This window comes from Siphateles boraxobius, unplaced genomic scaffold, assembly GCF_051911475.1.
Source record: "Siphateles boraxobius isolate OS27281-9 unplaced genomic scaffold, OSU_SipBor_1 20, whole genome shotgun sequence".
Taxonomy (NCBI): domain Eukaryota; kingdom Metazoa; phylum Chordata; class Actinopteri; order Cypriniformes; family Leuciscidae; genus Siphateles; species Siphateles boraxobius.
In genome coordinates, this window is record NW_027508811.1 from 12,826,402 (window position 1) to 12,851,472 (window position 25,071).

The following is a 25,071-nucleotide window of genomic DNA, read 5'->3' on the forward strand; positions in this document are numbered from 1 at the left end:
TTTAGTAGAAGCTGAAGAAAAAAAAGTATGATGTATTTCAAAACCTTGCCGGCACTGTAATTTCTCTTAAAATGACTTGGGACAGTACAGCTGTGCACAATGGTCCATCGAGAACCTGTTTAACCAGTGACCTTGAGCTCGGTTTTTGAAGACTGCCCAAACAGAAAGCCAGACACAATTCAGCTCACAATTTCTCTACTTGGAGCAGGAGACGCAGGCGTATGATATCATTAGTTTGTGTGGTTTTCTTCTGGAGAGATCTGGAGAGGCTCACACAGATGGAGAGCAGCGCCCAGGGGCTTGATAGACCTGAGAAACCCATTCATACTCGCACAAGCCTGGGATAAGACAGAAAAGACAGCACTATAACAAGCACAAAGCTCACTATATAGATACATATCCATAATCTGATACATACCTTAAATGCAGTAATGTAGTACCCTCCAAGAGTACTATATATGTATCTGAATATAAACTGCCATACAGCTGTTTGGTCCATAGGGGAAGGTGAGAGACTTCTTTTTAATTAAGCATTAAATCTGCCTCTTCAGTGACTTAATGAAGCTCTTCTCTGACTGTCCAATGGTGTCTGTACTCAGATCCTGCTTTGTAAGCTTTTTTCATTCCACACCCTGATGTTCTCAATAAATGGGTTACCACAGGCTCATTTAAAACACTTTTATTTGGTGTGTTATAAAGTTTTGAATACTATAAAAATATTTTTAGTACATGTGAGGTCAAATATAGTTATATCCATATAAATTAGATTGAAACTCAGATATAATATATAGATAACATATAAGATAATATATATATCCTTAATATACTATATTATCCTAATACACTACCCTTCAAAAGTGTGGGACTGTAAGATTGTTTAATGTTTTTGAAAGAAGTCTCTTTGGCCCAAATTGGCATTCATTTGATCAAAAATACAGTAAAAAAATGTAATATTAAAATAACCTTTAAAAAAAAAATTTAAATAGAAATGTATTCATGTTTTGACAAATCTGAATTTTCAGCCATTAATCCAGTCTTCTGTGTCCCTTGATAATTCAGAAATCCTTATAATATGCTGATTTGGTGATCAAGTAACCTTTCTTATTATTATCAATGCTGAAAACATGCTGCTTAATATATTTTTTTAATTTATATTTTTTTAGGGATTTCAAATAAACAGAATTTATTTAAAATAGAAATCTTTTGTAGCGTCATAAATGTCTGTCACTTTTGATCAATTTAATGCATTCTTGTTGAATAAACATTTTAATTTCTTTTAAAAAAACCTTACTGACGTTACATTTTTTAATGGTAGTGTATACAGTACGTACTAATAAACATCAGCTGTAGCAGTATTCAAAATGACTGTAAATGGAATTCAACATAATTAAAACAAAGTTTTATGTAAAATACCTGTGCAAGTTTGATCTCAGTGCATTTCAAGTTGCTACAGCAGTCTCTGATGAGGTGGAATGTTAGCACCTGAGCATTTCTAAATGATCCAAGGCCATTTAACACTCACAATGTGTGCAAGAGATCATTATATCAAGAGATCAAAAATATACGATAAACATATGTATAAGAACCATATACATGAAGAAATTTCATAAACATGAAAAATAGTCCAAAAAAGATATCTAGCTTGTGATTTCAAAAGTATTCAAGAACAATATACACGTTGCAATACAGATATATGTCACTGTCCTTGCACACAAGGTATCACAAAGCTCAGGATGTTTAAGTATCATTACAAAACTAAATCTGAAAACTAATTTCAGCTCAGGTTTTGTTATAGGGATGAATGGACCTTCTTGCAGTCTGAGCCCATTGCGCACAAAAGTAATATTCACTAGCTGCATAACCATGCCTTTCAGTCAGGCTTTTATTGCATGGGTGATAATCGATATGATTAGAGTTGTTCTAATACTCAAACTTTTCTTATGCATCTTTTGCTTTCATCTGAGTTCAAGGACAGGAAGAAGAGCTGTCGAATTCAAGTGAACCATTCTCAAGTGAACCATATCCATTCATCTTTTTCAGCTTGAGCTGGTCTGGGTGAGTGAGTGCCTGGCTCTCTTCAACAGCCTCTTTAGTAGCAAACATCTGACTAATCTCTACAAACGTCTTATTTTTAGTTTCAGGAATAACAAAGTACACGTAGATGGCCACTGCCAGACACACGGAACAGAACACCAGATAGCAGTAGGACCCAGCAGACATCTGTAGCAGAGAAATAGGATGGAATGCAAACTAAGTTATTCCTTTTTAAAGCAGCTGAATTAAATGAAGATGATTGAATTTCACACTGATTGACTTTGACAAATGTTTTCAATGCACAAGGTGACCTCAATCCTGGAAAACCCTTTTCTGATTATACGCTGTGTACCCTTAGCTTCAACTGCGCTATATGAATACGATACCTGAAGGAACGGAAACATGAAGCCGATGGTGAAGTTCGACATCCAGTTAAGAGACCCTCCCACGGTGTATGCGGCAGGACGATGGGATTGCTTGAAAAGCTCAGCCGTGATCAGGAACGGAACACCCGCTAAAACAGGCACATCCGTATTAATGGAATATCATGACAGCATGTTTATTTTTCATGTTTAATAACCATACTTCATCTCAGAGAAAACGTACAGTGAAACCTAGAACTGTCATTTTTTTAGCCTAATACAATGCATAAAGGCATAATATTATGAATTGACTTTTATACACATGCATGTAGGCTCTGCTCTACTGTAGTGCAACAGTTCTTGGAGGGAGGATAATAAACTAGCTTTATGAAGAGCTCGTTATCTCAATATGCAGGAAGCAGAGATTGTTCCACTGCTTAAGTTCTAATCCCTTTTGGTTACAAGTGAAAAATAAGGAGGCACAAGGTGTTATTTCAAATGTAATGAATTCAGGAACAAGCCAAGCGATGGCTTCATTATTTGTGCGTGATAATTGCAGCAGGAGGCATGCTGCAGTTAAATTGATAAGGAACTCGGCTTGTAATTCATTGTTCATGCAAGATTTTGTCTTAAAAAGCCATATTCATCATTGTTTATGAACAATGAGCCATAAAAAATCCTAATTAAAGACGTAATTACACCGATTGAGACTGGGGCCTGAGAATGAATTATAGATTTTGGAGTTGGGTTGGATAATGCATCAACTCAGTAAAGCACTTCTAGTCTCATTCATCACTGTAGCAGAGCTACTCCTCTCTGTTCTTATTGTGCGCATAAACTATGAGTCTCATGCTCATTCAGCACTAATAGAGGGAAGTACACACTTTAACTTTCATACTTTGATCTTCGAAACACTTTAAAATGCCAATATCTTCTCATCAACAGTACAATTTATTAGCACTATATAAATTGAACGTAATTTGGTCTAGATTTCTAAGATATCTGTACACTATTATCTGTTCTGTCTAACAATTACCAAATATTTTAATATGATAAAATGTGGTTCACGATCACACATTTTTGTGTAAACTAACAAACTCAATAAATCTGTATTGGAACAATGTATCTTCTGATTATGTGTGCTTACAGAAAAGTATATTTTCATAAATAAGTTAGTATTGTTTAAAAAATAAAATAAAAAATAATATATATATATATATATATAATTTCAATCTAATTAAAAAAATTATGAAAAATATGTAAAATACAATGTAAAAGAAAATCTCTTAACGGATTTTAATAATGCTAGATAGCATTAATCCTAGTGAATTTGGGTGAACAATGTTGATTAAATACTTAGTGTTTATTGAAATACATAAATAACAAGTATAATATATATATAATATATATATATATATAGATAGATAGATACTTGAAACCACTTATTTCTGAAAGTTTGAAAGTCTTTAAACTATTCTGAACAGATCAAATGTAACCATATGGAAAATATAGACAAAATATAATGTCTTTGTTAAATGAATATCCTGTATTTGACAACACCATCTAATTCTCAAACATATATTGAGGTCTAAGCTCTTGCTTTTCAAAATTCTTCCCCCAGGTGTCGCTATTTCACTATTTGAAGACGTCATCTGGGAATTTAGGGTCAAAGAGCAGGCAACTACTCATCCAATTGAAGCAGTGCTTTACTGAATAGGTCTGAGCATGACTTAAAGTGATGTAGCCATGCAGATTACTTTAGATTTAGATTAAAAGAAGAAAGGGTGAGAGACACAAAAAAGCTCACCTGGTCCAATACAGAACCCAGCGATTATACCCACCACACACCCCACACTCACATATTTCATGAAAGGCAAATGTGTCTGAAAATATGATAATAGGAAATGGTGATTAAATGATGTAAAGATGATAATAAAAGTGTGATAAATTACAATCACATGCAAAATAACGACACTCTAGCTTGCCCAATTATTTGCTAAGAGTTATAAGGGCAGTACAATTTAAATTTGATTCAGGTTAGATTTAAGTATCTTTCACTTTCTTAATTATGTTTTACTTACTTGAAGAATGAGAGACAGTGTTATCCCAGCACAACAAATTCCCATGACACCAAAACCTCCAATTATCAATGGCCTTCGTCCAAGACGCTCAATGGTGAAACACTGAAGGAAAAACGAGAGATGCAATGTGGATGTTCACAAAAGGCACTTCCTTTTTGTCTTGATCAGATTAATCAGTAACTGCTGTCTTAAAAGGATGGCTTTTGGTGATTTTTTGAAAGCAAATGTTGTAAAAGCATAAAGTGGAACCCTGTTTTTTCATTAAATGCTGCTAAAATTGAGCGCTAAATCGGTGCACTGTTGACTTAAAGGCGGGTGAAGCTGACATAAGAATGAATAGCTGTAATTTTATAACCAATCTCTAGCGTTCCTCTCGTGTGCCATTCGCCTCCCGAGTGAGGGCCAATTGACACTGACAGCAATGAGTTCTTCTGACTAACAGCGTGCCTCTTTCTCTCCGGTTGCTGCTGGTGCATCACTAAATCCCGGCTAAGCGACGCAACTGGGAGAGAGCAAGAGGACGGTATCTGGCCTTCATTACAGCTCTGAGATGTGACCCAAGGAAGGAGGCGGCAAAAACAAGACACATCACTCTCTCTAACGCTCATCTTATACAGTGTTTTTTTATGAGTGTCAAAGCAGAAAAATACACAACGTGAGCTGAGAAAGATTGAGGGCAAAGCTAAATGAAAATGATTGAGATATTAAAAGAGTTTCTTTCTCAAATGTAGCAACTCTAGTGTAGTAATAGACCAAGTGATGTCTAATAAACTATTTTGCGTCACTATATAACCTTGTCAGATAGTCTTTCACCACTATCAATAATTGAAACAGATAATTTTCACATTCGAGTCTGAACACATCGGTAGAATATGAAAACTCACCCCTATGGGGCCTTCAACAATCTCTATAGCTTCAGTTCCTACAGTGGTGTACTATATCTAATCATTCTTAAAACAAAATAAATTTACACGAGAAGCAAAATCATACAAGATATTTAGAGACTGTTGTATGATATATGATTGATATAATAATATGGTGATTTAAGTTTATTTTATCCCTTTGGCTCCTTTTTTCTTTTTTTAAGCCAAAGCATTTTATTTTATTAAGCTATTATCAATATATTTTGTTAGATTAATTCTTAAAACAAAACAGAAAAATTGCCAATGGGATATGAAAAATAAACTTAATTAATTTTAAGAATTTTTACAATTTTTTTGTCAAATCTTATTAAGTAATAGACCAAGTGATGTCAAATAAACTATTTTGCATCACTAAAACCCTGTCAGATAGTCTTTTACCACTATCAATAACTGAAAGACAATTTTCACATTCAACTCTATGAAAGGATTGGCTAAATATGAAAACTCACCCCTATGAGGCCTGCAACGATTTCTATAGCTCCAGTTCCTACAGTGGTGTACTGGATCTCAGGGGTTGGGATTCCAGCATTCTCAAAGATGTCGTTGGTGTAAAACCAGATCTGGGGAGAACATGAGAAGGTAAGTGGAAAGATAGTGATTTTGGTTTGTACAGGTGGCATATCGTGACTGCGAGCGGTTACGGCATACAACACTTTAGATTCAATTTGAGAGCTGGAGGGCTGTGTGAGGTTAGGCAGGGGGGTAATCAGAGGGAACACAGACGGTTTGAGAGCTGCTGGGACTGTAGAGGACACTCACGGCCTGCCTCTCTCCTGCTGCTCATGCTGAAGTCAGCCAAGACTCACCACCTGTCAGCCCCATTTACACTGAACACACACACACAGACGCTCACAGGGTCACCTGCCACCTAAGGGCCCTACAGTCAATGTCATTTAATATTCAAATTTGATATCAAAACCCCATAGGGCAAACCTGGATAGTCCTACTTTGATTTGACATCAGCAGCTCAAGACTATGTTTTTGGGAATTAAAGTTACATTGAATTTACAAAAGAGTCTCAGAAAGTTTTTAAGTACAATAGTTCAAAAGACATTACTGAGATTGCAGCTTTGCAGCCATATGAAACTCTAAGGATATGCTGTTCTGTCGTCCAGCCAGCAATTTTTATTTATTTATTTATTTCATAATAACCTCTGTAAAGGCCAGGCTAAATGAATAATGCAAGTCACACACATTGTCATGGTCTGGAAGTCCTCAAAAAAAAAAAAAATTCTTCCAGAATCAGTGGAATGAATGTCAATGTCAGTAAATAAGTTAAATTGATGAATCACCACTGGTAGCTTTAATTTATAGCCTTTGTGAGGTTTTAAAATTAGATGAGATGAACACATGGCAGAAATAGAAATTGCAATTTGACAAAGTCCAGATGGAATCGTCAGACTTTTTTTCAGCATTTTTTCTACTGATTTTGGGAGATAATCTGTGGAATTCTGCAGAATCTGATGTGTTAAACAGAGCTGAGAAGAGTCAAATTAGCCAACATCAAATTAATGATTTAATGAACAAAAAGCAAGGAGTGAGGAATATGTATAACTTTTCGAATGAGTTCTGGGCTCACAGATTCTGTATGGGCCTGGTAATGAGCTCTCTATCGGTCATTATCCTCATTATTACATGAACAATTAGTCTGCCACCAACAATATTTTTAGGGCAATAATACAATTAAAGACATTTTTAAAAAAAAAAAATAAAAACTAATAATTCTACAGCATGTCACACTGGTAAAACCTTTAAATGTGATGCTAGAAAGATTTGTACAGTTCCTTCGGGAGAAGATCTTTAACAGCACATTGTGTTTTTGCTGAGATGCTCCAGAATTCTTATTCCTAACCCTGATCCTGGTCAAAATACAGATGCCATAAAAGAGAAATACAGAGGCAAGGTTAAAGGGACGATGTCAGCTGACAGGTGTCAACTTCAAAACTATACCATCAAACTACTACTACTAGAAAAAGAAAAGCTATCCTTTTCTGGAATCACAAGCTAATAGTTAAATTGTTAGCTATGATTTAAAGGGAAACATTTATAGATCAAAAAAGATCTGCCAAATCACCATAATCACCCTTTTAACGATGTAACAATTAAAAAATACATTAATTTGCTTGAATAATCACTTATATTTATTGCTGTAGCAGAGTAGTGCAAATTAGATTCAATAAACACTTTGAAAAAAAGAAGATTGTAATTTGTTAAGCTCTGATGGATAAAGAGTGAGGTTTATGTCAGCTCTGTCCTCTTAATCATCTGAATAATTAATCTGCAGTTAAGTATTTTAAAAAGGTAATTCGCCTTTTCTGACGAATAAAGAAATGAGGGCTCTTTAGCCGTTTTAAATTCTAGCCCATAGCCAATGCTCTGCTGCGCAGGTTGAACTCACTTTAGGGACTGTTTTTCAACTAAAAACGTAAAACTTTTTATGCGTTTTAGCCGTTCGTTTACACGACAACAGCATTTTGGGTGGCTGAAAACGCAAACTTTTGAAAACGGTTTTCAAAGTGCACATTTTTGAAAATGGTCTCCGTGTAAACAATAAAAACGTGAATCTGTGAAAATGATGACGTCATGCACATGCGCATTACATGTTCTGTCTGTAGTGTTTCATCGCCATCTAATGGCCTGGGAGCAGGATACAGCGTTTTTGGTCTTTCTCGCGGATCCGTGTGAATGGGTATTGTATGGACAATGGTGTCGTAAGCGGAAAACTCGAAGGAAAAACTTCTCCATTTAAAGCATATCGTTGTCGTGTAAACGATGTTGGAAGAAATTTTGTGAGGCTTTGGAGGCTAAATACTCGCCATACCCAGATCCCATCACTGTTCACTGTGTTCATATCATCACCTTTCTGTTACACGGAAGGAGCAGGTACAATAAGCAATCGCAAAACATGCAGTGTAGTCAGCTCTATATGTAAACCAGGATGTTAACCTTACCGCATCAATGCCAGACAGCTGCATACCAATGTTGATGACCACAACAGACAGGACCTGCCAGCGAACTGTATGGTCCAGTAGTAGCTGCCAGACAGACACGGTCTCAACTGAGGAGAGAGAGCGTTGCTCCTCCTGCATCTCCTCTATCTCTGCTTGGATGTTGCATTTGGCTCTGTACCATTTCAAGGCTGCACCAACAAATAGAACACAAGATATTGGTTTAATCTTTATTATATCAGGGGTCGGCAAAGATTTAACATGAGGTGCCTTTTTTGTCACTGTACCATATCCCAGTCATTCCATTCCCACCACATACCCAACTTAAGCATCACCCATGAACAAAATAAAACAAATAACATATACTGTAATACTCATCTCATGGCAACAATCACCCTCCTACATGTCGAGGAAAGAATGTGTGCCTATACTGCAAAATAATCATTTTTTAATCAGAATTTAGTCTTGTTTCCCAGTAAAAATATCTAAATCACCCTTAAAAAAAAAAATTTACTTAAGATATTAAGACCATCAGAACATGTTGATTTAAGTTTCTTGAACTATAGACCGATCTCAAATCTTCCTTTCATAGGCAAGATCATTGAAAAAGTTGTCTTCAATCAGCTGAACAAATTCTTAAGCTCCAATGGATACTTTGACCATTTTCAATCTGGTTTCCGACCGCACCACAGTACAGAGACCGCGCTCATAAAGATAATAAATGATATTCGCTTAAATACTGATACAGGCAAATTATCAGTGCTGGTACTACTCGACCTCAGTGCTGCATTTGACACTGTCGATCACAAAATACTTCTTGACAGGCTGGAAAACTGGGTCGGGCTTTCTGGGATAGTCCTAAAATGGTTCAGGTCATACTTAGGAGGCAGAGGTTATTATGTGAGTATAGGAGACCATAAGTCTGAGTGGACATCCATGACATGCGGAGTCCCTCAAGGCTCAATTCTTGCGCCACTCCTATTCAACCTGTACATGCTCCCAATGAGCCAAATAATGAGAAAGAACCAAATCGCTTACCATAGCTATGCAGACGACACACAGCTCTACTTATCCCTATCGCCTAACGATTACAGCCCCATTGACTCCCTTTGCCAATGCATTGATGAAGTAAACAATTGGATGTGCCAAAACTTTCTTCAGTTAAACAAAGACAAAACTGAAGTCATTGCGTTTGGAAACAAAGATGAAGTTCTCAAGGTGAACGCATACCTTCAGTCTAGGGGTCAAACAACTAAAAATCAAGTCAGGAATCTGGGTGTGTCTCTGGAGTCAGACCTTAGTTTCAGTAGTCATGTCAAAGCAATAACTAAATCAGCATATTATCACCTGAAAAATATTGCAAGAATTAGATGCTTTGTTTCCAGTCAAGACTTAGAAAAACTTGTGCATGCTTTCATCACCAGTAGGGTGGATGATTGTAATGGACTTCTCACTGGCCTTCCCAAAAAGACCATAAGACAGTTGCAGCTCATACAGAACGCTGCTGCTAGGATTCTGAGCAGAACCAGAAAATATGAACACATCACACCAGTCCTCAGGTCTTTACACTGGCTGCCAGTTACATTTAGGATTGATTTTAAAGTATTATTACTGGTATATAAATCATTCAATGGCCTAGGACCTCAATACATTGCAGATATGCTCAGTGAATATAAACCCAACAGATCACTCAGATCATTAGGATCACATCGGCTAGAAATACCAAGGGTTCACTCTAAGCATGGCGAGTCTGCTTTTAGCTACTATGCCAGCCGCAGCTGGAACCAGCTTCCAGAAGAGATCAGATGTGCTCCTACAGTAGTCACATTCAAATCCAGACTCAAAACACATCTGTTTAGCTGTGCATTTACTGAATGAGCACTGTGCCACTGTTCGTCCGACTGTTTGCACTGTATTTTATTTTATGTTTTAATTATTCTGATTTCTGTATTTTATCTTTTATTCTAAACTGTTTTAATTATTCTGATTTCTTTTGATTATTTTAATTTCTTCTATGTAAAGCACTTTGAATTACCATTGTGTATGAAATGTGCTATATAAATAAACTTGCCTTGCCTTGCCTTGCCTAAGTTTATTTTATCCCATTGTTTGTTCTTTAAGCAAAAAAATTAAATAAAAAAAGTATAATGATAATATATAAAAATATATAATGAATATATTTTCAATATATCTTATTAGATTTATGCTTTAAAAAAATGCCAACGTAGTAAGAAAAATAAACTTAGTTCAAAATCAAGACAAAAATACTGATTAATAAATTGATCTATTGCATATAATGTATTCTTTTTTAAAATTCATGGTCGATTCGATAGTTAAATAGGATTTACGCCATCAATAGAGAGATTCATTTTTTGAAATATACATAAATGCCTCAAGCTCTTACTCGAAATCATTTCTCTCACCAGTGATAGTGGCATGAACATTGTGCTTCTCAATCAACAGGTAACGTGGACTTTCTGGAAACCACGGTAACAACATCAGCTGGATAAAGGTAGGGACAACAACAAGAGAGAGAAACAGTGGCCAGTGCTCCTCCTGTCAAGAAAAAAACAACAAATTAAAACAGAATGCTGAACTCTATTTCACAACTTTTTGAAAATGTAACTGTATGATGTTAAATAGATTATTCAAGTTAAGTATGCTGTTGCACCTTCCCCAAAAGTTCATGCAGGCCCAAGATTTGAGCTGAGAAAACCCCAGCACAAATGAAAATGCTGGGCATGAGCCCCAGGAAGCCTCTCAGGTTTTTGGGAGCGATCTCTCCAAGGTACATGGGCACCACACTAAGAGAGATACCTGGAAGATGGAGAAGAGGAAAGCATATCAGACTCCATTCATGTCTTACTTTGCTTACATGCTTTTTTTTCAGCTGGGACATACCTGAATGTATTCCTGTGACAAAACGACCAAAGATGACCATTTCGGGCGAGCTGCAGATCCTGCTGAACCCCATGAAAGATGCTGCTAAGAACACCAGTACAGTGGAGTTTACCACTGTTCCTTTCCTGCAAAAGTAAACTTTGTGAAGTCCTGCTCTGGCACTGCTCATTAAGCTAGGACAGTCATGCTTGATATCCGGACACCTGGGAGTTTAACTATCAAAACCAGATAACTGATGTTCCATGACAGTGCTGCTGGGTGAAATAGCTGCATTCCTTGATTAGTTCGATCAAGTTGTAAACTTTCCCCCTGATTTACAGACGGCTGCCCCGTGTTCTGCGTTATGATCACCTTACTGCTATAAAACATTTTGCTGGACTGAAATTGATTAGAACAATAAATAGGATCATGAATCATCGTCTTTCATTTGCATTTAAATGTCTGCAGTCAAATCTTGTGGCGCCACTCATAGACACTCAGAAAAGACTAGAGAGGAGGACTATCAGAGTCCTTGGAGAGCACAAAATAGAAGTGTAAGCTATGGCTAACATAACGCACATAGTTAGAAACTGGCTAATTTAACAGTTTTGTCACTATACAATAATACTACATGCTGCCACAGATATAAAAATTCTCGCTGTGGCCATAAATTTTTTTTTGTCATTATATACTCCTCCTGATTTTGTTCCATACCAATCTGACTTTTTTCTTTAAAGAAACAAAAAAAGGAAGAGGGGGGTGGGGGGTGGGATGTCTGGATTTGAATAATGTACTATTAGCTTGTTTCCATACAATTACAAAGAATGCAGACAAAAGCATTCAAGCTTCAAAAAGGACAGAAAGCATCATAAAGTACCATAAAAGTGGTCCCAAGACAGAGCTATTGTTTGGCATCAGAAGACTTGGAATATAAATCACAAGGACAACTTTAATGATACTTTCATTGTGCTTTTGTCTTATTTTTTAAGCTCTATGTTCTCCATTCACTGTAATTGAATGGAAAAAAACGACCAGTGTGTTATTCAAAATTAGTGTTCCATGGAATAAGTAAGTCCTCCAACAACATTTTGAGTAAATGATGATGTTCAAAGATATTCGGAGCCTAGTGGACTGAACAAAATGTCTGCTCTTTTCCAGAGTACAAACCATTTACAAGGTAAAGTCATTCGGTGCTGTCAGAGAGGTCAGGTGGGGTGACAGATGAGGAAGAATATACCTCGGTGGCCTTGACACTCAGAGGAATTTCTGGTAGAGTGACCAATGACCACACTATGCCAGATGTTATGGGTCTCCTCCTGACTTACCTTCCAAATTTGGTGACCAGCGTGCCCACCATCAAAGAGCCGACCAGGCCTCCAATCGCAAACACAGAAACGGTGAGAGAATACATGAGCGTCAGGGCCTCTTCATTTAGTCCAGTTCCATTACGACTTACCACTGTACGGTTATAGAAGTCTTTAATGTACTGTGAGAGACAGGGAAATGGAGAGAAAGAGAGAGACAGAGAAATTAAAGCAAATATTTCCCAAAAAAATTCTATTAGCATTTACTCTTCACCATACTTTTGGGCTTCCTTTTCCGTAGAATTTTTGAAGACTATTTTGGTTTTTACCATGTATTGTCAGAGCCGGATTAGTACCCCCAGGGAGCCCTGGGCACTGAGGCTCAAGGGGCCCCCTCCCTTACCTGACAACCACACCACAATAAAAAATAGTGTGACAACCAGCAAATTCGATTTTCTAATAACTTCAAAAGCAATAAAGGAATAACATAATGTACGTGTTATTCTGTTGTATATGCACAAACTGGCAATGATTATAAAACCTCATCCTAATGATCATAAAGGTAAGTGTAAAAAGATAAATACAAGTGGAATAAAATTGTGTCCGCAATTAAGATCGCTTCCATACGTTCATACTGTGACAAGTGACATTCGGCATTATCGCTCCAAACACCAAAAAACACGAATAAAGAAAAAACACACACACACGTCCTTTGGTTTGTATAATAGTAACTTATTACAACTACACTTGAATTATTAAATCACTGTCGAAATAAAGTAGACGTTCGTCTGTTATAGGACAACTTGGTTTGAATAAACGAGCAGTGATTAACTACTTGCTCTACGTTTATTTAAAATTAACAGCAAGACAACTAGCATTGAATGTGCTTTCCATTAAATGAATCACACACAGTTAACAAATCCTTAAAAAAAAAAAAAAACAGGCCTATTCTGGTGGATGCGGTGGTGTAACATGTTCATGTTCATGTAACATGTAAGGGTGGCGCTGCCAATAAAGCACCTAAAATCTGTCACAAAGAACCGGCAAAAGTAATGATTATGAATATGTAAAATATAGCAAGGAGAGTAATTAACAATTACTTTAATTGTTTATTAATAAACAAGTGTTTTCTTTGTCAGTGTCGGCCAAAGATGAAGTTGACGATGCTGACTCGCGATCTTCGCAGTAGTGAACGCGCCAGAGAGAAATGCACATTTCATAGCCTACATATTACATAAGCAGAGAGCAGTCTGTAGTCTGTTTTCTTTCGTTTTGAATTGTTCTGTTTAAAAGTAGACATGTCTGTGAGGCAAGTAGGCTACCTTATAGTCTGTAGTCTGTTTTCTTTCGTTTTGAATTGTTCTGTTTAAAAGTAGACATGTCTGTGAGGCAAGTAGGCTACCTTATAGGCCTACGCCGAGTTTCGGTTCATTTATGAGACGAGCTCCAGTTCACTAGCCGGCGCCTCCGTTTCATGATTATCTATCATCTGCTATATTTACTTCTTATAGGGCTGGGCGATATGGCCAAAAAATCTCGGTATTTTTTGGTTAAATGGCGATATACGATATATATCTCTGTACTTTCTACGTTTTTCGATTTGGATAAAGAAAATCTGTATTTATTTAAAAAAAAAATATTCCACATCCTGCTCAATGATTTCCAAACAATGTTGATATTGAAGGATATGGAAACAAATATAGTGAATATAATGTAGGCTATGCAATATATTATTTGCAAAAAGGTGGTTAAAATCACATTACATTGTAACATTACAAACTAAAAACAAATATATTACTTTTGTTTTTAAAATGACTTAAGGCTAAACTAAAAATGAAAATAAAAACAAAAGCACAAACTAATTATATTAGCCTGCATTTGATTACCACATTATAATGGTCACTTTCATAAAAATATACTTGTAGGTTTAAAATTCCACATATGGCACATTTATTGTCTCCAACAACAAATATTTTACCAATAGCCTATGTATATTTTAGTCAGAATTATTGCGCTATTGTGCTTGTCTGTTTGGCGCGCATGCGCGCGGAAGCGCTCAATAACGGAAGCTTGAATTTTAGCGGAGATTTACTTGCAGAAGCTCGACCTCTCCTGCCAGTGAAATGGACATATTTGTTTGATTTTCTAACATTTACAGATGGAGAATATACCAGTGAAATGTAAGTTAAGCACTGAGGAAAGCACCATGTCTCAAACGCATTAAACAGCGCAAGTATCTGTCAGTCAGCAACAGTCTCTGTCAGAGCATCTGACAGGTCAAGCTGCTTTAAACTTGTTAACTATATCTTACCAGTTATTTTAAAGCGCTTAATATAAGCTTGTGTCATGTTTAGGACAAATTGTAGGCTACCATGTACTTTCACTGCATGAGCTCACACTGCGTCCTCCGCTATTTTTCAGATGTGCTCGTATCAAACTACTGCATCGATATAAACGGTATTGCTTCATTCTATATCGTGAGGATAAAAAATATCGATATATTGTACAAACTCGATATACCGCCCAGCCCTAACTTCTTATTTATTAAATCCAGGCAATTGGTTGATGAAACATTGATTAAAATTTAGACACAATTAATACAAAACGAAATTCACTTTAAAGAAAGGCTTTGTGCTTTCTGTTTGATGTCTCTGTGAAAGTTTTAAAGCATCTTTTAGTGCCGCTTTCAGAGCGGTCACGTCCGTAACATTATTTTTTTTCTCATAAATGCGAATACGAAAAATAAAATAAAATGAATAAGCCTTATGTTCTGTGGAGACTATAGTTAGGCTATTCATAATTTGTATTCTGAATACGTAATGCCGGTAGGCCTACATGTATTCCGTTACACCCCAACACTGATATTAGTAGCCTATATAACCTTATCTGCTAGATATTTTATTAACGCAGTTATAGAGTTCTAATGACGGTGTTCAACTATAACCGTAGGTCTCACGGACAGCTACTAAACACGGCCACTTCATCCAACGCTCATGAATGAGGTTCTTAAATCTTCCTGTTACGACTGATATAGCCTAGTGTGAAAGCGCTTCAGACGATTCAGTGCATGCAGGAAACTGAACAAATCATACAAACTGATTCGCGAACCGATTTAGACAGTTCTGCCAACTTGTTTGATTAAGTCTTTGAACAGAATCTTTTGTAAACAACTTTTTAAAAATTCTGATTGGATAATTATCAAGAGCGAGGCCAAGCCTTGTGTATACTATTTTTATGTAGCGGAAAAAAAACAAAAATACAAACTCCGATCACGGAGGGCCCCTCTCTGCGCAAGGGCCCCTGGGCACGTGCCCAGATTGCCCGTATGGTAGATCCGGCCCTGTGTATTGTAAGTTAAAAGGATTTTAACGCTACAAAATAAAAATGTCCCGTGAGAAGAACTTCATCGCCTGAAGAAAGCAAGTATGTTTCGAATGTCATGATAGTGATTTTACTTTTGGGTGAAGGTGAACTATTCTGTAAATTATTATATACATATATATCGGTTACGATGTGGTAGAAATGAAGCGGAGAGAGAATCCAAATGCAAGCACTTTAATAAAACAAACAGGAAATCCAATGGACTCAGGACAGGAACACGGAACAGCTACCAGCAACATCAAAACAACGACCGACAAAACACAACTGAAGCACAGGGGTTTAAATACACAGGCAAACAAGATGACAAGGGGGCGGGGCTAATTAGAAACACCTGGAGAGACTAATAAACAAGAAAAACTACAAAGGACTACAAAACATGGCACAGGACAGGAAATAACAAAAGTCAACACAAGACAAGGAAAACATAAGACAGGAATCGTGACATAGCCCCCCACTTAAGGAGCGGATTCCAGACGCTCCTCATGAACAGTCCAGGAGGGAGGTGGAGCAGAGGCGGACCCGGGGGCGGGATGGAGGGCCAGGCCCATGGAGCGGAAGAGGACCTGGAGACTGCGGCAGGACGGAAGGCCAGGGTGGAGCAGGATGTGCAGGCGGCCAGGGTGGAGCAGGCAGTTCAGGCGGCCAGGGCGGAGCAGGCAGTTCAGGCGGCCAGGGCGGAGCAGGCAGTTCAGGCGGCCAGGGCGGAGCAGACGACCCATCGGGCGGCCAGGGCGAAGCAGACGACCCATCGGGCGGCCAGGGCGAAGCAGACGACCCATCGGGCGGCCAGGGCGAAGCAGACGACCCATCGGGCGGCCAGGGCGGTGAAGACCCCTCGGGCGGCCAGGGCGGTGAAGACCCATCGGGCGGCCAGGGCGGTGAAGACCCATTGGGCGGCCACGGCTCAGGAGCAGACACCGGCTCAGGAGCAGGCACCGGCTCAGGAGCAGGCACCGGCTCAGGAGCAGGCACCGGCTCAGGAGCAGGCACCGGCTCAGGAGCAGGCACCGGCTCAGGAGCAGGCACCGGCTCAGGAGCAGGCACCGGCTCAGGAGCAGGCACCGGCTCAGGAGCAGGCACCGGCTCAGGAGCAGGCACCGGCTCAGGAGCAGGCACCGGCTCAGGAGCAGGCACCGGCTCAGGAGCAGGCACCGGCTCAGGAGCAGGCACCGGCTCAGGAGCAGGCACCGGCTCAGGAGCAGGCACCGGCTCAGGAGCAGGCACCGGCTCAGGAGCAGGCACCGGCTCAGGAGCAGGCACCGGCTCAGGAGCAGGCACCGGCTCAGGAGCAGGCACCGGCTCAGGAGCAGGCACCGGCTCAGGAGCAGGCACCGGCTCAGGAGCAGGCACCGGCTCAGGAGCAGGCACCGGCTCCGGAGCAGGCACCGGCTCCGGAACAGGCACCGGCTCCGGAACAGGCACCGGCTCCGGAACAGACACCGGCTCCGGAACAGACACCGGCTCCGGAACAGACACCGGCTCAGGAACAGACACCGGCTCAGGAACAGACACCGGCTCAGGAACAGACACCGGCTCAGGAACAGACACCGGCTCAGGAACAGACACCGGCTCAGGAACAGACACCGGCTCAGGAACAGACACCGGCTCAGGAACAGACACCGGCTCAGGAACAGACACCGGCTCAGGAACAGACACCGGCTCAGGAACAGACACCGGCTCAGGAACAGACACCGGCTCAGGAACAGACACCGGCTCAGGAACAGACACCGGCTCCGGCTCAGGAACAGACAATGACTCAGGAACATACACCGGCTCAGGAACGGACACCAGACACACTGGCTCTGGCTCGGGAACAGACAACACACACACTGGCTCTGGTTCGGGAACAGACAACACACACACTGGCTCGGGAACAGACAACACACACACTGGCTCGGGAACAGTCCACAAACACACTGGCTCGGGAACAGACAACACACACACTGGCTCAGGCTCAGGAACAGACAACACACACACTGGCTCGGGCTCAGGAACAGACAACACACACACTGGCTCGGGCTCAGGAACAGACAACACACACACTGGCTCGGGCTCAGGAACAGACAACACACACACTGGCTCGGGCTCAGGATCAGACAACACACACACTGGCTCGGGCTCAGGAACAGACAACACACACACTGGCTCGGGCTCAGGATCAGACAACACACACACTGGCTCGGGCTCAGGAACAGACAATACACACACTGGCTCGGGCACAAACAACACAAACACTGGCTCTGGCTCGGGAACAGACAACACACACTCGGGCTCGGGAACAGACCACACACACACTGGCTCGGGAACAGACAACACACACACTGGCTCAGGCTCAGGAACAGACAACACACACACTGGCTCGGGCTCGGGAACAGACAACACACACACACTGGCTTGGCCTCAGGAACAGACAACACACACTCGGGCTCGGGAACAGACCACACACACACTGGCTCGGGAACAGACAACACACGCACTGGCTCGGGCTCAGGAACAGACAACACACACACTGGCTCGGGAACAGACAACACACACACTGGCTCTGGCTCGGGAACAGACAACACACACACTGGCTCTGGCTCGGGAACAGACAACACACACACTGGCTCTGGCTCGGGAACAGACAACACAAACACTGGCTCTGGCTCTGGCACAGACAAACACTCGGGCTCGGGAACAGACAACACACACACTGGCTCGGGAACAGACAACACACACACTTGCTCGGGAACAGACAACACACACACTGGCTCTGGCTCGGGAACAGACAACACACACACTGGCTCGGGAACAGACAACACACACACTGGCTCTGGCTCGGGAACAGACAACACACACACTGGCTCTGGCTCGGGAACAGACAACACAAACACTGGCTCTGGCTCGGGAACAGACAACACACACACTGGCTCGGGAACAGACAACACACAGAATGGCTCGGGAACAGACACTGGCTCCGGTTCTGGAACAGACACCAGAACATTGCGGGCATTGCGGGACGCGGGAAGTCCTCTTCCTCTTCCGTCTCCGAGAGCGAGAGGGCGCTGGGCTGGACGGAACCAGCGGTGAGGGCGCTGTGCTGGACGGGACCAGCGGTGAGGGCGCTGTGCTGGACGGGACCAGCGGTGAGGGCGCTGTGCTGGACGGGACCAGCGGTGAGGGCGCTGTGCTGGACGGGACCAGCGGTGAGGGCGCTGTGCTGGACGGGACCAGCGGTGAGGGCGCTGTGCTGGACGGGACCAGCGGTGAGGGCGCTGTGCTGGACGGGACCAGCGGTGAGGGCGCTGTGCTGGACGGGACCAGCGGTGAGGGCGCTGTGCTGGACGGGACCAGCGGTGAGGGCGCTGTGCTGGACGGGACCAGCGGTGAGGGCGCTGTGCTGGACGGGACCAGCGGTGAGGGCGCTGTGCTGGACGGGACCAGCGGTGAGGGCGCTGTGCTGGACGGGACCAGCGGTGAGGGCGCTGTGCTGGACTTGACCAGCGGTGTAGGATCTGTGCTGGACGGGACCAGCGGTGAAGGATCTGTGCTGGACGGGACCAGCGGTGAAGGATCTGTGCTGGACGGGACCAGCGGTGAAGGCTCTTTGCTGGACGGGACCAGCGGTGAAGGCTCTGTGCTGGACGGGACCAGCGGTGAAGGCTCTGTGCTGGACGGGACCAGCGGTGAAGGCTCTGTGCTGGACGGGACCAGCGGTGAAGGCTCTGGCCGGACGTGGCTGACGTGAAGCTCTGGCCGGACGTGGCTGACGTGAAGCTCTGGCCGGACGTGGCTGACGTGAAGCTCTGGCCGGACGTGGCTGACGTGAAGCTCTGGCCGGACGTGGCTGACGTGAAGCTCTGGCCGGACGTGGCTGACGTGAAGCTCTGGCCGGACGTGGCTGACGTGAAGCTCTGGCCGGACGTGGCTGACGTGAAGCTCTGGCCGGACGTGGCTGACGTGAAGCTCAGGCATGTCGTGGTGAAGCGCAGGCATGTCGTGGTGAAGCTCAGGCATGTCGTGGTGAAGCTCAGGCATGTCGTGGTGAAGCTCAGGCATGTCGTGGTGAACGTGAAGAACAGGTGATGACGTGGCGTGCCACGGGAGGAAGCTCTCCAGATATCTGGAGAGTGCCTCTCTCCAGTCCAGACCGGAGAGATCGGGGAGCTCCCTCGGGTCGACCTCCTTAGCCCCCAGCCGGTAACACATCTTAATCGCCTCATCACCCAGAGAGCAGGAGGCAGCGAGGGGAACAAACCCCCAGGTGTACTGGAACAGATCAAGGCTTTCCAGGGCCAAGGCCGCGATCTGTCCAGCGAACTCCCGGTCCAGCCTGTGTAGATCAGGCGAGATCCATGCTGCTGGATTCATATTTATGGTCGGTCGTTCTGTTACGATGTGGTAGAAATGAAGCGGAGAGAGAATCCAAATGCAAGCACTTTAATAAAACAAACAGGAAATCCAATGGACTCAGGACAGGAACACGGAACAGCTACCAGCAACATCAAAACAACGACCGACAAAACACAACTGAAGCACAGGGGTTTAAATACACAGGCAAACAAGATAACAAGGGGGCGGGGCTAATTAGAAACACCTGGAGAGACTAATAAACAAGAAAAACTACAAAGGACAACAAAACATGGCACAGGACAGGAAATAACAAAAGTCAACACAAGACAAGGAAAACATAAGACAGGAATCATGACAATATCACTGTCAGATTCAATTCATGTACAGAGATGCATCATGACCAGCCATTCCAAATTTCAACAACTTTTCATATTTCAAGCTTCTGTTCAGTAAGACACATCTATCTACATGGACTTACAAGCCTCTGTCTCGTAAAAAGCTCTCCTCTCTCTTTTCATTCTGTCACTCACTCACTTTTCTGCATAGGCCTACTTTAAGGTCACAGTCTAATTTAATTACAGTTTATGTACCTTCTCTTTTCCATTCCAAATTAACTCAAGCTGGAACACTCCAGTAGCATTTAATAGACTTGGGAGAACTCCAGTATTAAAATTTTTCTCAACTGAACTAAAACGGAGTTTAACAAAAATCTAAATTACCGATAACACTGATCGAGCTTCTGCTTCACAAAAAAAAAAAAAAAAAAAATTATTAACCAATAACCATTTCAGCAGTAATTTTTGGATTTCTGTTTGAATCCTCTTCATTATGATGTTCCAAGAAAAACAGCACAAAACAAAGCCACTTAAATAGGGTATATAACAGCAGCCAGTCAGGAAACCAGACAGGAACATTTAAATATTTTCATCATTAACAGGCTAATGGGGCAGGGCAAATAGGTCCCTACTTATATACATGAAGAGCTGCTAGAGGCAACCACTGCTGAACAAAATGCCTGACAAGCCAAGATGAACAAATAACATCTAACTGAGTCATCTACAAAATATTAAAATAAGGCATCAACACTTTTGTTTCTTCAAGTCTATGGAGAAAGACCAAGGATATATATATATATATATATATATATATATATATAGACACACACTTATATTTTATATTAAATATACCGTTATATTAGTATTTATATTATCCCGGAATTCCTTCAATTAAATTTTACACACTACAACAAAAATGTCTAGAATGCATAGAATAGTGTTAAAGCAACATTTTCTGAGATCGTGCGCAAGTAGAGACTTCAGGCCAATTTGTTTATTCTAACATGACATGCATCTCTCCACTGGAAGCCACTTTTGTTTGTGATGAATGGAAATGTATTGTTATGTTGTCTACTGATTACCTTTTTTTATGAGCAGTTTTGGCAATCAAGGTATTGAGTAAGTGTAAAAGAGCCCTTACCCCAGCAGGAGAGTTGACCACAGCTAAGTTGTATCCATAGAGCATTGAGCTACCAAAGGAGGTCAGGAAAGCCACTGCCAGCAGAGATGAGGTAAGATGCTATTAAAAAGAAAAGAGCAAATATCTATGGACCATGAGCTGTAATTTTCCTCATTTTTTTCTTAAAGCAGCAGACTATCTCTGTTCTTTCTTTCTTTCTTTCTTTTTTCTTAAAAAAAAAGAAGCTTTGAAAGAAACTATGAGCACATCATGTGGACCTGATGTTATAGAATCACATTCAGAAATCTCAGACATTCTTAGTGTGTTTTGGAAGAACTAAATCAGAAATGAAACAATTATCGACTTTTCTTTAAATTCAGATATATATTGCTAATTACATAAATAATAATTACATTAATATGCATGGGACACATACAAATGTTTATAAACATGTTTAGTTTTATAAACAAATATATTTAAGTTTATAAAAATTCTATTCTAGTCTATCTTAAAATGTTGGAGCAATAGTTTAGGTCAGATGAGGAGAGAATAAGTCATGTTGTGACTTCAGTGGTCGTTACACTTCAGATCATGAGTGGAAAACTTAATTTGTTCCACTAAGTGGTCAGATACAGTTACTTATGTATAGTCCTACATGTGAGGGAAGTTGTTGAGAAAATGTCTTGTGACATTAACTTAATGGTTTGTCTTTGTTCTACACACTATTTCTTACAAAAGAAAAATGTGACATTAAAGATTAAATATTACTGATATTACAATACATTTTAAAAACTATTAACGTTATTACAAAACCTTAATCAACCAAATTTCAACGACCAACTAAAATAAACTTTAATAAAGTAGTCTGCTATTTAGCATATATGACAATCAGAATACGGTTTAAGAGGATGATAAGACAACTAGAACGAAAACGAATAGGATAAGTTACAAAACATAGGCCTAACGTTACTCATATTTATAACAAAATAACACAATTTAAAGTGATAAAATAGTCTACTTACCGATGTTATTTTGCCTGGATTTGTAATTAACACTTCTTCGGCCATTTTAAACTTGTTTATAGGCTACAAGACTTCTTGAGATAAACCGTGAGTTAAGTTTAGTTAGTTAAGTTACTACTGGCCGTCTTTTAGTGCTACCGGCTTCTCCCCCGACTTCATCTTTGGAAATGAGGGTGTGGTCACACTGGATTGACAGCCAAAACATCATATGATTGACAGCGAGGTGGCCTCTCGTCTCATCAGTCCTGTCCAGCACGCGCGCTTCCCGCGCTGCACTTGCGACCTGAAGGCGTGGGTCTCTTAACAAGGCCAACCTTGTACAATCACATGACAGTCAGCAACGTGATTCCTGCTGAAATCAATTAGCTAAGTGAATTTACGAGGTCTGCGCTCAGTAGAATGAGGGAACTACGGAGAATCATAATAGTAAGTAATCCAAAAAGACAGCACGGGGAGCAAAAAGGCGAGGCCTAACTTATTCATAAACGGTTTGGTGTATCAATCGATTTAGAATAGATGAGTAGGCTACATAAGCGTTATTGAATGCCACTAGTGTCAATTCAGTGAACTCAACGAGGAGATAGTTAGTTTTAAACGTATATAGCTATATATTTTATCTTTAGGTATTTTAAACTTGTGTTTGTTCTGGCAGGCATATGTGACGGCCACTTTCGGATGCAATCCTGATGAATAAAGTTTATTTCGGAATGAAATGAAAATTCACCTATCTATTTTGTAAAAAGCATGTTATAGATATTGAACAATTCATATCATATATGTGCATATTTTTCAACATGTTTTTCTCTCTCTCTTTTTTGGGGGTGGAGTAATGTTGGCTAAAAACGAAATGTCATTAGCAGCTATTGGGACTTCCAGTGAAAATGACTGCTGAAACCTTGGCACGGCAAGGAAGCTCTCATTGATCCGCATCCATTTTGAGTATAAATGCCATATTTCAAAATCCAATTAACACGATACATAGAAGTTCCTAATCTACATTTTTTCGCTTTCAATTATGTGTTGGGTGGGTGTACAACAAATAGTTGACAACGATCTGTCAAATTTGACAAAAAGATCTGTCACTATTGTCATTTCATAGCGACTTTAAGTCCTGTCCTATAATCCTTTTTTGTCAAATATGCTTAATCGTTGAGATTTATGTGAATGACAATTCATTTTGACTTTAACTCTGAGGTGAAAGAAAGTATTGGTGACCGTGTAAATGTCTCTCTTTGATTATAGCAACTTCCTGAATGTTTTACATTAGTAATAAGTGTTGTCTATGAGTCTATTTGCAACAGTTAAAACAAGTATATTTTATATAGTGTGAATGTGTAGGCCTATGAATGAAATTCAGATGTAGAATCATGTTCTCATGTGTCAGACATGGCTTCACTGCCATTTACAAATCCTCTCCCGTGGCATTACGGGATAGTTAAGTGTCCAGTGTATACGCTCTTCAAAATCTCACAAAAAATTGTGCCATCTGGAAACTTTTCGCCTACACTTTTATGAATACTATGATGAATTCGCTTCTTGGCTCACATACTGTTCCTGTCTCTTACGTGTTTATTTATAATCAGTTTGAATGGATTCAAACAAAGTTACAAGTAGAGTTTGAGCCACGAGTTAACACTGATATGATCATTATTAGTTGAAGTGTGGTGATGATGATGACACGTTTTGATGCATGAACCTCAAAGAAAGTTCCAGAGATCTTCGTCACTGACCTTTGGCTGCCTCAGGGCCTACATCAGGACTGATCTGTCATAAGACTCATATCAACAACTTCATGCTGCTTTGCGAAAATCAAGTTTTAAAATAATACTCCATGCATAGAAAGAACATGTGTCTTAGGGGCAACCCAAATAGGAAGATATCTAAACTTGAAATGTAATATGTAAAGGCTCTTCTCTTTATGAATATGAACTGCTAGCTTGGTTGTAGCATCTTTTTAATGCTTGCTTGGACCAGGGTCTGCTATCAGCATTAATTCTGGTGTTTGAGAGATGACAGGTTTGCTGTTTTTGTGATGTCCGCAGACTCCCCACTATTGCATTGCATGTATTTTGTTTTCTTATTCATCCAGTATAACTCAGGAGAAGTGAAATCTTTCAATTCACGTTGTTCGTTGTATTAAAGTCAGCATAACATTTAAACTTATTTATTAATTATTTTAACACTGAACACTACAGTAATGAGTGTAACATGGTAAATTACAATTTCTGAACAATCGGGCTGAATCTACAAGGATCTGTTCCTGATTTGTTTATTTTTAGGTTGACAAACTTGACGCAGATAGTAAAGAATACACTGGACACATGACTGTTACATAGCCTACGTGTGATT

The 25,071-nt window shown here is 40.6% G+C and overlaps 1 protein-coding gene and 1 long non-coding RNA gene across 3 annotated transcripts in view; one reads left to right on the forward strand and one right to left on the reverse strand.

Moving 5' to 3' along the window:
- Positions 1 to 1,528: 1,528 nt before the first annotated feature.
- On the reverse strand, positions 1,529 to 23,030 carry slc2a15a (solute carrier family 2 member 15a). Of its 2 annotated transcripts, none has more exons than XM_077236885.1 (12): positions 22,723 to 23,030; positions 21,722 to 21,820; positions 12,554 to 12,714; positions 11,250 to 11,374; positions 11,020 to 11,165; positions 10,772 to 10,904; positions 8,352 to 8,539; positions 5,850 to 5,960; positions 4,478 to 4,579; positions 4,204 to 4,279; positions 2,421 to 2,548; positions 1,529 to 2,220 (listed from the first exon to the last, which is right to left on the reverse strand). In XM_077236885.1, exons 1-12 carry the CDS (start codon positions 22,765 to 22,767, stop codon positions 1,966 to 1,968), a joined length of 1,569 nt encoding a protein of 522 aa, XP_077093000.1. In that variant the 5' UTR covers positions 22,768 to 23,030; the 3' UTR covers positions 1,529 to 1,965. The 2 variants fall into 2 exon arrangements, with proteins under 2 accessions (XP_077093000.1, XP_077093001.1); XM_077236886.1 differs by having other exon boundaries at positions 1,840 to 2,220; positions 21,722 to 21,845; positions 22,723 to 22,811.
- The window catches only part of LOC143745065 (uncharacterized), a 47,703-nt gene continuing 45,644 nt past the window's right edge, over positions 23,013 to 25,071 (forward strand). Inside the window, exon 1 of the long non-coding RNA XR_013205938.1 lies at positions 23,013 to 23,148. This is a non-coding gene — a long non-coding RNA (uncharacterized LOC143745065). The remainder of the gene's footprint in view (positions 23,149 to 25,071) is intronic.

What these genes read in the sequence shown, in the direction of transcription:
- slc2a15a (XM_077236885.1), bottom strand. Translation starts at nt 22,767, where the DNA reads ATGGCCGAAGAAGTGTTAATTACAAATCCAGGCAAAATAACATCG. An exon ending in ATCCAGGCAAAATAACATCG is followed by an intron (nt 21,821 to 22,722) that starts GTAAGTAGACTA and finishes TCTTTTTAATAG; the next exon opens with CATCTTACCTCATCTCTGCT. An exon ending in TGCATGAACTTTTGGGGAAG is followed by an intron (nt 10,905 to 11,019) that starts GTGCAACAGCAT and finishes TTTTCTTGACAG; the next exon opens with GAGGAGCACTGGCCACTGTT.